The sequence below is a fragment of the Phragmites australis genome, chromosome 1, assembly GCF_958298935.1.
Source record: "Phragmites australis chromosome 1, lpPhrAust1.1, whole genome shotgun sequence".
NCBI lineage: Eukaryota > Viridiplantae > Streptophyta > Magnoliopsida > Poales > Poaceae > Phragmites > Phragmites australis.
In genome coordinates this window covers 42,720,090-42,732,440 of record NC_084921.1, presented here as the reverse complement: position 1 = coordinate 42,732,440, position 12,351 = coordinate 42,720,090, and the positions used below count along the sequence as shown (strand labels likewise).

The 12,351-nt window shown below is 42.0% G+C and overlaps 1 protein-coding gene across 13 annotated transcripts; it reads right to left on the bottom strand.

Moving 5' to 3' along the window:
- Window positions 1-5,443: 5,443 nt before the first annotated feature.
- Window positions 5,444-10,813, bottom strand: LOC133920323 (pseudo histidine-containing phosphotransfer protein 1). 13 transcript variants are annotated; one of them, XM_062364957.1, is made up of 8 exons: window positions 10,595-10,813; window positions 8,907-8,982; window positions 7,336-8,150; window positions 7,013-7,143; window positions 6,695-6,763; window positions 6,094-6,165; window positions 5,824-5,896; window positions 5,444-5,732 (listed from the first exon to the last, which is right to left on the bottom strand). In XM_062364957.1, exons 3-8 carry the CDS (start codon window positions 7,393-7,395, stop codon window positions 5,682-5,684), a joined length of 456 nt encoding a protein of 151 aa, XP_062220941.1. In that variant the 5' UTR covers window positions 7,396-8,150; window positions 8,907-8,982; window positions 10,595-10,813; the 3' UTR covers window positions 5,444-5,681. The 13 variants fall into 13 exon arrangements, with proteins under 13 accessions (XP_062220941.1, XP_062220958.1, XP_062220934.1 ...); XM_062364974.1 differs by lacking the exon at window positions 10,595-10,813 and adding an exon at window positions 10,367-10,587; XM_062364950.1 differs by lacking the exon at window positions 10,595-10,813 and adding an exon at window positions 9,120-10,353.
- Window positions 10,814-12,351: the final 1,538 nt, after the last annotated feature.

Sequence of the window (12,351 nt, the reverse complement as noted above, 5' to 3'; positions counted from 1 at the left end):
AGATGTCCTCACCGTCTCCCTCTTCATACTCCTCCCTTGATGATCAGCATGGTGTCCCGATGCTCCCGCCCAGTCCACTAGTCGTGCCACCCTATGTCTTGGTGTCGTCCTCATCGTTGTGGGCATGACCACGCCACCTTTGTTTTCTGCTACTGACTCAACTCTGGTTGGCATCCTTGTGGCACCAATCGTGTCTCCTCACCACCACGACATGCCATCACCGCGCCCTGGCATGACTCCCACCACACTCCCCGACATGCTCAATGACGCACACCGTGTCCTCGACGACACAATGTCATGCCCCTCCAATGCACAACGCGTCTTTGATGGTACCTACTATGGTGTCTGCCAATGATACCACGATTTAGGCCCCGTTGCCTCACGATGACAACCTGGGCCCAAGCGTCGGGCCCTCATCTTCATCAGTTGGGTCGGCTATTGCCCCCCCCCCCATTTCATTAGTTGCTCGTGTGGTTCCAGTCACGCCCCCATGAACGAGCACATTATGGACATGCGCCGCAAGAGTGGCCTGCGCATTCTCCCCCACGATGTCCTTAGGCTCACACGTCCCCACGATCTTGCCAATCCCCAAGATATACCGTGACACCATGTCTGACCCCAACTGGTGCTCTGTTATGCTCGACGAGTTTTAGGCATTATGCACCAATCGTACATAGGAGCTTGTGCGACGTTCGACTAACGCCAATGTGGTCTCTGGTAAATGGATCTTTCACCATAAACTCAACCCGAACGAATCTCTTGCTCGCTACAAAGCTCGTTGAGTGCTTTGTGACTTTTCTCAGCAATCGGGCATTGACTTTTAGGAAACCTTCAACCCTGTTGTCAAACCTTTCACAATTCGCCTTGCTCTTTCACACAATTGGCTGATCCACCAGTTGAACTTTAAAAATGCTTTTCTTCATGACACTCTCATTGAAATAATATATTGTGAACAACCATCCAACTTTGTTGATGCTGACAAGCCTCACCATATATGTTAGCTTAATAAATCCCTCTATGGTCTCAAACAAGCACGACATGCTTGGTACAGTTGTTTTGCCACCTACATCACAAGCATCGGTTTTACTCCTTCTAAATCCAATCCTTCTATTTTCATTTATACAAAGAGCCAAGCCACCACCTACCTTCTTTTATATGTCGATGATATCATCCTTACTGCCTCCAATTCATCCCTTCTTGATCGTGTCATTTCCTTTCTTTGTCATGAACTTTCCACAACCGATCTAGATGATTTATACTACTTTCTTGGTGTATATGCTCATCATAACTTTGCTAACATTTATCTTTCTCAAAAGAGCATGTGCATGAGATCGTTCAGTGTGACAATATGACTTCATGCAACCCTTGCACTACTCCTCTTGACACCCACACCAAACTCCCCTCCGGAGACAGTCCACATGTGTCCATGTGCCCGCCTCCGCCCCACGGCTGCATCGTTCCCTGCTCCAAATCTCTCGTTTCTCTTTTTCACTTGGCCGCGTTGGGGAGGGAACCAGCTAAGCTTACATTTGATAGTCCCGTTCTGCGATTTCAAGTTTTCTCGTGTTGCAGTTTCTTTGACGAACTTTCTCCTTTTGTTGCCTTGAACTATACTCAACGTGACACTGACACCTTAGTTGCAGATCAACTGTGCCCTTCTGTCTGGCAATAGGCAAAGCCTAGTTGGTCACAAGACGATCTTTCTGGGTGTGACTTCCTTTTAAGCTTCAACATTAGATACAAATTGTATTCGAATGCAAATACAAACACATATTACTCTTTACACATCTACATCCACACACTCTAAAGCTTATGTTATATCTATAACTTATACATATTTTTTAGTGAAGAGATTTATGAAACAACAGACTTTATAAGTGATGAGCACATCACATTCTCATTATAATTTGCAGACTCTCAAAACTATATAAAAGAAATCACTTTTACAGGAGCATAAGATACGAGCACTTAGCGCTCGTATGTAGGAAACCATCAACCAATCCTAACATTAGGCTATCAGCCACGTTCTCTTCTGGGTGTCACTAGCTGTGTGGCAAATGGAAGGTTTGCATCTGCTTTCGGCTTTGGATATCGATCCACTAGAATTACAGACTTTAGTACCCACCAGTCCACCACCCATTAGTCCCTTCCACGGACCACAACTGTAACGCTTTATTTTACGAATAAGTATAAAATAACTAAGAATTCAAATTTTGACATAGTTTCCCTAAAAATACAGTATAATTGACAAAATAACCACATGCAAGATATATATCATATGAATGACGTATAAAATATTTCACGACACAACCAAAGCATACGACTTTCTACAGTATATATAAGTTTACTTCTTCAAATATAAAATGTATTACAACATCGACAACTACCAAAAACATAGTTTTAAAGATGAGTTAGGTTATTAATATTGTGATGAGATAGTGCGTGCAACTACCAAGTTCTATGTCTAAAATGCATGTCAACAATCTAAGCGTACCTAAAAAAGAGTTAACAGGGGTGAGACGGGCTCAGCAAGTAAAGAGCATTTTAGAAAGATAACCATTTTCTTCCAATGAGAATTTAAAACATATGAGTTTGAAGAAAGTATCCTTTTGCATGGTAGCATATTCATCGACAGAACAACAACGATAACTTTCAATACAGTTTTTCCGTATATCCTAGCATTAAACTCTCTAGGATTCTGTATTTTTTAAATATTTTACGAATGTATGAATGCTATGATGCAGCTCCAGTTGAGAGTTTTGCGCTCGATGATACCAACCTCTCATGCAACTCCATGTACTAATACGAGTCACACACGATAACAATGACCGGCCTTTATCACCATATGAAGTGCATAAATGCGTATATATGCATGTGAATTGACGTCAATTCTTAATTTTTTTTCTTTGATGAATCTTTATGATGGGTAATATCACTACTAATTCATGACACCAACGATATAATCCATATCAATGAAACAACATGAATTGAAATTCGTCATAATGGAATATCATCTATGATTCGAATAAATTAGAGAATACCAGATACTTTAATTTATTTGCAAAGAAATAATATATGAATATAAAAATAGCATTGTAATGCACCCGCTACGTTACTTGTATTTTACTAAAGGTGGCAAAGAAACTCCGCTTAGTCATGCTCAGAAGTACTACCACCTGCACAAGAATAATTTTAGCACCAAAACATATGAATAACGTATATAGTACAAGAATGCTTTTCCTACACCCGAAAATATCGCATATACATCATTAATTCAAAATATGCCGAATAGAAATTTATATAGTATGAACCGATATAACATCTCCACTTCAAGGTTGAATTAGATTCTCCTATATTGATTAGATCTTGTTCAATTAAAAAAAAGATATTTCACTTTGATGCCACATCTTCAACTCAACAACAATTATTGTAAGCAAAACGGATCACGGATTGCATATCCGATGAAAATTGATTTGATTCAATTCAACCACAAACGTCTAAGGATTACTTAGAAATCATCTTCAAAAGATTGACGATAAATCTAACGACGTCAGAAAATTTCCAACATTTCCCTTTTTTTTCTTCCCTCCTTCTCATTCTCTTACTTTCTTTCTTACCTTTCCTTTCTTTTCTTTGCTCTCCTTTTTCTTTCTTTCTTTTTTGGGGTATTTATTTATTTGCCAGTCAATTGGCATGCCTTGGCCAAATTGCTATTATTTTGGTATGCAATTCACCCACAGCCACTGGTCCGAGAATTGATTATTTCTTTACCATTATCCTTTTTTTAAAACCGTTTAACCTTCCAATGACTTGACTAATTGCGTTTTTATGTTGCATGCTCTAGACAGAATGACTGAATTGCCCTCCTAAGCCAGGGTACATGGTCCAGTGTAGCCTGACGCGGACCTGGCTCGCACCCTTTTGCTCCGTTCCTGGTCGTCTTCTTCCTGCTCTCTCAGCGCCTCCCTTCTCTGCATGCAAGACCACCGCCGCCCCTTACCGGATCCAGCCGAGCCAGGCGTGGTGAAAGGCATGTCGCAATCAGCGTGTAGCATGCGCAGCCGTCGCTAGTGGCGGGAGACTCCGACCGGGTTGCCGCTGATCCGGTGCCGGACCTGTTTTCGCCAATAACGAAAGGAGGAATGCGCCGAGCACTTACCCTGATGGGATGTCTGCGGGATCCATGGATCCCGAAGCCGATGTCACCCCTCATTCTTTACTGGATCTGGAGTACACGCGCCGCCGCCACCCTCCGTCGCTAACTCCCGAAACCCCAGCCCAGGGAACTAAAATGAACCACGTCGGGCTCCAGCAGCCGTGCCTAGGGGCAAGTTGAAGAGAGGGACCGTATTGGCAAATCAAGTCCCTGGATGGTTAAACGATTTTAAAAAAGATAATAAGAAAGAAATAATCAATTCGTAGACCCGTGGCTGTTGATAAATCGCATATCAAAATAGTGGTAGTTCGGGTGAGGCATGCCAATTGAGTGGTAAATAAATAAATAATCCTTGTTTTTTCTCCCTTTCCTGTTCTTGCTTCTCTCGGTTAGCACATACAGAGAGAGGGTGGCACGGCGGCCGGCGTGAGGATGTAGCACGGTGGCCAGCAGCAGCAGGGACAGCGTGCGGCGGCTCAGCGCGACGGAGGCGAACGCGGCGCGACGGGGAGGTCCAGCTCAGTGGTGAGCAGCGGCAGCGGGTGATGACGCTGCAGCAAGCCGCAGCGGCGCGGCGCAGCGCGGCTAAAGCGGCGGCGGCGGTGACCGGCGACGGCGGGTGCACAGAAGCGGTGGCGCGGCTGTTTGAGCGGCGGCGGGCTGGCGAGGCGGCGGCGCACGCAGCCGAGGACGGCGGCGTGGATGTCGGAGACGGTCGACGGCGACCGACGGCGAGCCGGTGGAGGCGGGCCGGCGGGGAGGCGAGTGGAAGGGGCGGCGGTGAATCGGCAAAGGCGGTGGCGTGAGGAAGGCGTGAGCCGGTCGAGCTCGGGAGGCGTGTGGATGGATGGATAGGAGTCCATCCATGGTCTTTTTTTTATTTTAATTAACGATATAGATTTATTAAACTTGCTACGAATTACAAATGTTCGAGACTGATGCTTAAATAGTAAAATGTATGGTTTTCGATTATCCATATGAGCAACCGATTTAAAATTTAATTATTTGAATAACTCTCTCTTTTTGAATATTTGGTAGTATTACAACTGACCCGGAGCACACTAGCGTCAGTACAACACCAGCACTGTACAGTTCTTGCACCACAGGCATTCCTTGTCCTGGCAACGCAGGCTAGCCATGCAACTATACATGCCTGTGTCCTGACGAGTCATGGCACACGCGCTGACACGCTTCTGATAATAAATGAACGCAATCAAAACACGCAGGAACAGGCAAAGTGTCAGAGCAACACTCCTGTACTCTTATTCCGTCGTTACATGTTGGACATGAGAATATAATATCTTTCAAGCTTGTATTTGCTCCTTTTATTTTCTTTTGCGAGGAAGCTTGTATTTAATCAGTTACACAGGTATCTCATCTCTTGTTATTTCCGTTATATCTATACATGCTAACATGCATATGCTGCCCCCTGGACGCTGCGCAGCAGGTCCAGCTAGTTGTCCAGACTATCTTCTTGTGCCATAATCCATTTTACTTCAGCTTGTAGAATGTCAAAGCCCAGTCCTTACATGGCAGGCCTAGTGGCAGCTCCAGCAGGACCAGCTTGTCGCAGAAGCTGCATGCAAAAACACAAGGTGAAATATATGAGATAATGTTCCATTGTCACGAGTCACGAGTCATGACACAAGTTACTTAGAAATGGTTACCTGGAAATATGCTTCTAGTTTCTGCCTCAGGACAGCATGCTCCCTCTTCACTTCCTGGAACGATCTCATGCAACTGCAAACCAAAATTGGCACAAGTGTAAACGAGGATGTTTTCACTACAGGGACTAATGTGTGGCCATCCCTAAACCCTAAATCGTGTATTTTGATTTTGGAAAGATGAACATCTGAGAATATTTCCATGGATACAAACAGAAAAGTGGTAGAATTCGGTGGAAACTTTATATAACAAGTCAATATGGAGAGAGAGACCCTTCAACATTTCCTTGTCCACAGTAATCCCTGAATGACATACACTCACTCTTCATCCTTGAAGCACCAATGCTGCATAAAGTTGAGTAATGTCAATCACATACGAACTATAAAAATTATGATAATCCGTTAAGACTTTAGATTTTTGCTTTTATTTACATCTGAATTCAGAACCATGCTATGCTTAGAAAAGGTTGGCTTCGTGCATTAAGCTTTCGGTTGACGTTGACACATATTTAGTAGCCAATTGACGAATAAAAAGGACGAGTTTCTCCGTGATACCAGACTACCTTAAAGCCTTAAAGAGCTTTGGTTTACATGAATACTGGAGATTTCATTAGTGAGGCATTCAATTGAGATGTTTCAGGTAAACCATAAACAAACTGAAGCAGGCAGCAGGCAGCAGGCATGACGAGAAATTAACTGTATGCATTTGTTTTAAAAAAATACGGTGTCAGCTTCACAGGATGCTCAGTCAGACTCTATAATCTTGCTGGATTTCATGATTCATGAAACATTAAGCTAAAGGTCTGTGGTACTGTCGCACAGCATGCATCATATGTAACTGAACAAATATATCCAGACGCAGCTCTGGAGCTACCTGGAACAGCTGCCTTTTAGTTGCTGCATGTATGTGTCCCACCTGTTGAAATCTTTGGCGTATTTCTCCCTGCAGAGTCACCAAATTAAATTAGTCAAAAGGAAAACATGGTATATCTTCTGCTTTCCTTTTGAAAAGAAAAGAAGAAGCGTGTCAGCGCATTATACCATGCAGCACATTATACACCGCGTCAGCGCATTATACATGCAAGCAGTAGTGTATACACGTAAGTACTGCTTGCATGGTATATCTTCTTCTTTCCTTTTGAAAAGGAAAGCACTTCTCCCTGCCTAAGAAAGTTTCACTATTTATACTTACAGAGCTTGCTCAATGTTTGACATTAGTCTGGCTGAGTCCTTGAAAAACAAAGTAACGACCTCTTCTGCAAAATTAGGACTAGCTTCATCCTGCAGGTCTTCCACCTGACAAAATTGTTCATCTAGGTATCCCTGTCAATAAAATATGACCTACTGAATCAGCATATGATATATCAAAGAAAAACATGAAGAAACAGTAGAACAGCGGCTGGTGTGGATGGGATAAAAAGTGGCCGTGAATAAACATAGGACATAGTATGATCGAACTTCTAATGTCCTTGAGAAAATATATATATTAATTATTAGAAATCTTCAGAGACAGGCCTGATCAAAGAGACTCTTTTTCATGGATGCAGCTTGGTGTCGCAAATTAGAATAATCCATCCGTATGAATGAACTATGGAAAAGGTGGCAAAGCGAAGGTGATACAGATACAAACACACTTCACAAGTCACAGTACAAATAATAACTGGTGGGAGCTATGGATATAGAAAGCTGAACATGCAGTATGCTTATATAGTTGAGGAGGTTGTTACTACTTGTCCACCAAACGAAGTGAAACTTCAGATATTCCAATTTCTGGATAACAAAAGTTAGCATCTTGCATGCGCAGGTGATTTGATTGCCACGGTGTGCACAAGCTATCCACATTTTGGAGAGTGACTTGAAGAGAGTGACTTGAAGAGATGTGGATTCTTATAGCCTGTATCTATTTATAAGATATATTTTGGTGTACAACAAGTGCTAAGAAATCATTAAGGGGCCTTATTTTTAGGCGTTCTCAAGAGTCAAGATTAGTTTATCACTGAAACACAGCTCAAAGCCCCAAAGAGAAAGAGTACACCTGTTTCATGGTATGAGGACTATTTTCCTAACAAACATAATCCGAGAAGATCTAAAAAATTAGCTGGCATTGCTTATTGAACAGCAACATGACTTTCTGGCTTTCTGCAGGTGTACATAAAGCATGATATGATATTGTATTACTACATGTCTACATAAAGTAAACACATTTGAGTGCAGAGTGGAGTTCAGACCTAATACAGACTCTACTGCTAAATTTTCTCATGTTGGATTGCTCAGAAGAACACAGAGGCACACCCTATGCCAACAAGTGAAGAAGTCCCAGGCACCACTATCTGATGAGAAAAGAAACTACAGTTGTAAATTAATCAAACATGGGGTAATCCTATGATTTTGTTAAGCTTAAGGTCCATAATTAATCCAAAATCACAACAGACCAACAGTTTAAGCTTTATCTGCTACCAGCATACCAGAGTCAGAGAGATGGCGGCATTTTTTTGGTTAAACATGGGGTGATCCTGCAATTTAGTTAATCTGAAGTCCAAAAGAAGAACAATTTAAGCTTTCATTTCGACCAGCCTACACAGACTTTTCCTTACTCCTTACATGTATTTAAAAGATTTAGCACAAGCGTGAAAAGCAAACACCAGAATCTCTCGGTGGAGAGTAAACCGAACAATGTTCCTATTCCGTGCCAATAACGAATCATCATCAAACTGTCATTCAATTCATCTATACCGAAGATTCCGTTTAATAAAGTTCAAACCAGCTAACACTGAAGTCAGATTACTTCACATCAGTACATTTATCTTACACTGCTACCGTTTAGCTGCTTTGCAGGTAATTTTTTTCACTGTGTGCTTCTAATGAAAAGGTACCCTAAGATTACACAACAAATTCTTTAGAGACAAATTGCAGGACAGACTGTAATCAGACAAAGGGGGAAAGATAGAACAAGATATCTTTTGTGCCCCTCAAAGTTCAAACATAATGTGGTGATAAAATCTGGGAGGACGATGGAGAATTAGAATAGGCCCCCGAGATTCTTACTTTGAGACTTACTCAAAGAAAAGTAGGACAAAGAAACAGACCAGAACAGCTTGATCCAATTGTCCCAAACTAAGGTTCTCTCAGCATATTGGACCACGTGGCAAAACCAACAGCCTTCTGTAAAAGGGGTAAAAGAGATTCATTCAATGATTGATCCAATGATCGCTCTTCACCCTAGTCGACATCGCAACTTGATAAGAGAATATGGCATGGATAAAAAATTCGAAATAAACAGAAAGCTATGCAGTCAGTACCTTCCCTGAATGGTGCTTAAATTTACAAAAAATATCCCAAGGCGTGGTCCCACTGTTCATCCATATATATACTGGCATCTCTCCGGTGAGCATTCTTATGGCAACATCTTCCATTTTGCAAATCTATTTCTCATACATGAGTAGTATGTCCTTTCCTATGAGGGAAAAGAGAAAATATGGCTACTCTAATGAAAACCAAAAAATTATCAAGATGTGTCTGTTATCATGTACATCATGTTGATAGACACTAAGCTTCAATTGAACAAAACAAAGATTGATAATTTGACCTTTTTATCATGCATAAAAATGGGTGGAGTGCAGATATAAGTATCAAGACAACGCTATTAAATTTTTTGAGCATTTTAAACTGAAGCTTGTCTTTCCTGGTAAATACTTCCAAACTATAGCATCTGCCACTGCATTTTGAGTTTCAAGTCTGATGTTATTTGCCAACGGAAAACACCAACAGTGGGTTTTGATATCTTTATGCATCACATGTATCTGCTTCCACGTATCAAGGTTATCTATGATCTATGGCTTGTGTGTGACCACCTTGTCAGCACTCAGAAATCCCTTTATAGCATCGCAGACTCGCTTTCCACAATCCAAAAGTAGCATATGCATAGCACAACATGAACTGGATGTGAGCGGTGCCTCTAAAAGCGTCCTTATAGATTTATCATGTACGCTGCTGCAAAAAGGAATCTAGATGCTTTCTAAGTTCTGTTTGGCGTGTATGTCCCATCGCTTTTTGGCACATTAGTAGGTTTCTATTCTCACCGAGAAAGCACCAACTTGCCCAATTGTCCCTCAATTCCAAAATTCATTGGGTCAAGTGCATCCAAAGGTAAGTTTTGAGATGAGGATGTAACATGGGATCACTAAAACACTAACCAAGCAATCGCCAAATTTTTGTGATGCATAACTGAGCTCCAAACACATGGCAGGTAACAAGCGGACACTGCGTGATCTTCAGCAGTTCAGCACCCAAGGCACGCTTTCAGATTTCTGAAGCTATACACGTAAGTCACTCTTACCCATACATGATATGTAAAAGAAAGAACCGAATACATGTTTAATCATCACCTAAGTTGGAGCGATCTTTTTTCATCCCAGTACTAGCAAATAAAGATCATACGGTCTTAGCCGTCATACTCCCTAGATTGGCTTGGTGTAACACTACCACGAGAACCGATTCCCTCCAAGAGGCATCCATAGGGAGCGGGAAAGGAAAGGTGTGTACCGACCAATCGAGAGAGGAGAACAACACGTTGATTCCTCGACAGCAACCTCCCCGTCCGGATGAGCGCGCCGACTCGATATCCCGCTAGGCGCGACGTGAGCCGGAGCTCAGCCGCAGGTTTCTCATCGGGGGATGCTGAACGGGTAGAAAGGCGGGGAAAAGGGCGGCGGGAGCGCAACCGCGGCGTCACCGATAGGAGGGTGAAGTGACGTTAAAGTGGTTCGTGAGTTACCTAGTGGGGCGCAGCCGTGCAGGACGAGGGTGACGCAGCGGACGATCTGGTGGGTTGTGCTGGCGGTGCGTGGCCGCGTAGGTTGCCCCAGCCGCGGGGAGATGGAGATGGGAAGCCGGGCGGCGATGGGTCGTCGCCGTCGGTGGCGGCGGCATCGGCGAAACCACTTGCCGGTTGATATGAGGCGCGCGGGCCCGCTTGGTTTTGGTCTTTTGGACCGGGCGGACGGGTGGGGTGTGTGTGTGCTGAGGCGGCCTCGGCCGGGAGGGCCGCAGGCTCGTTGAGTCGTCGTCTGTTGTGCCATGTGCTACCGAGAGGGCCGTGGAGTTAGGTCTTAGGATTTTAGAACTTTTTTATTTAAAAATAGGCGCTTGTTACACACTAAACGGGCAATCTATACTTATGGTCCATTAAACGAACGATATGTACTTATCAACCTGCATCAGATGATTTATTTAAAAATCATAAAATGTTGCATTCTGATGCTCTTAAACATAAAACACTATCTAAATAGTCAAAAAAATTAAAAAATTGGTGTAGAGGTCTGTTTGAGAATGAAATTTTGTGGAGCACTAGATGATCATCCTCTAAAAAAAATCATAATTTTTCATGACTATTTATATGGTTTTCAAAGGTTTGAGAGCATCGTAATACGACATTTTTATGATTTTTAAATAAATCGTCCAGTGTACGATTAATAAGTATAAATCGGCGAGAATTTACATTTTTTTGAAACGTGCATATTTCTACTATTTTTAAAAATAAAAAAATATATAATAAAAAATTCTAGGATTCTAGGCTGAAGGGAGTGAAGGAGGCTCAGCTCAGGCTTTGCCCGTCCCTAATCCAAATATACTAGAAGCTAGCTTTAAATCAGCCCAACATAATTTGAAATAAAATTCGGTCTAACAAACTGGTTGACCGAGTGTGGACTATCGTCTACATGCTTGTTTAGTGGGTAAATGGGGTGTGTTGGATTTAATTTTTCAATTTTTTGTCTTATGTATTAGTCCCTAGATCAGTAGCTAATGTATACTTATTATAACAAAATAAAATCATAGTTATACTTCAAATAAAGTATATTATTTGATTAAAGTTATACATCGATCTTATGACAATCAAAAGAGAGCTTAGCAACAAAAAACATATTAAACCCAATGTCATAGGCAATTTGGGTGCGGCCATAGCTTAAAACATGCTTCTTCATCATTCCCGAAGTAATGCTTTGGCTCTTCATTGAAATTATTAAGTATGAGTATGGAAGGTACCTATCAAACCTTAACACTACTTCAACAGGATTGATAGATGTTTAAGGAATTAAGCAAGGAACCAAACCATAGGGCTTAGTGTTAACAAAAAAAAACATATTTTTACGCAAGAGTTGGTTTTGTAAAGCACACTTCGAAACCTTTTATAAAGCAAGTTTTAATATCAATATTAGAGGTTGTCCTCTCCAACTTACAGCTAACACTTTCCAAAATACAGGAATACCACACACTCACACATCAAGGAAACTCACACTTGAGCTAATCAAATGAGACCCCACCACAACTATGTCCATAACTGAGGATGTGGCTATTTAAATATATTTACACTATACATATATTATACACTTTACTCATAAGATATGATCCATCTCTAGCCATACGATTTGGTGGAGCAAGCATAACAAGGCCCTTATCTACCTAGTATCGCCACGGTATCCACCCACAAAACTACTAACCAGGGACTTAGAACACTTGGAATATTCCCTATAA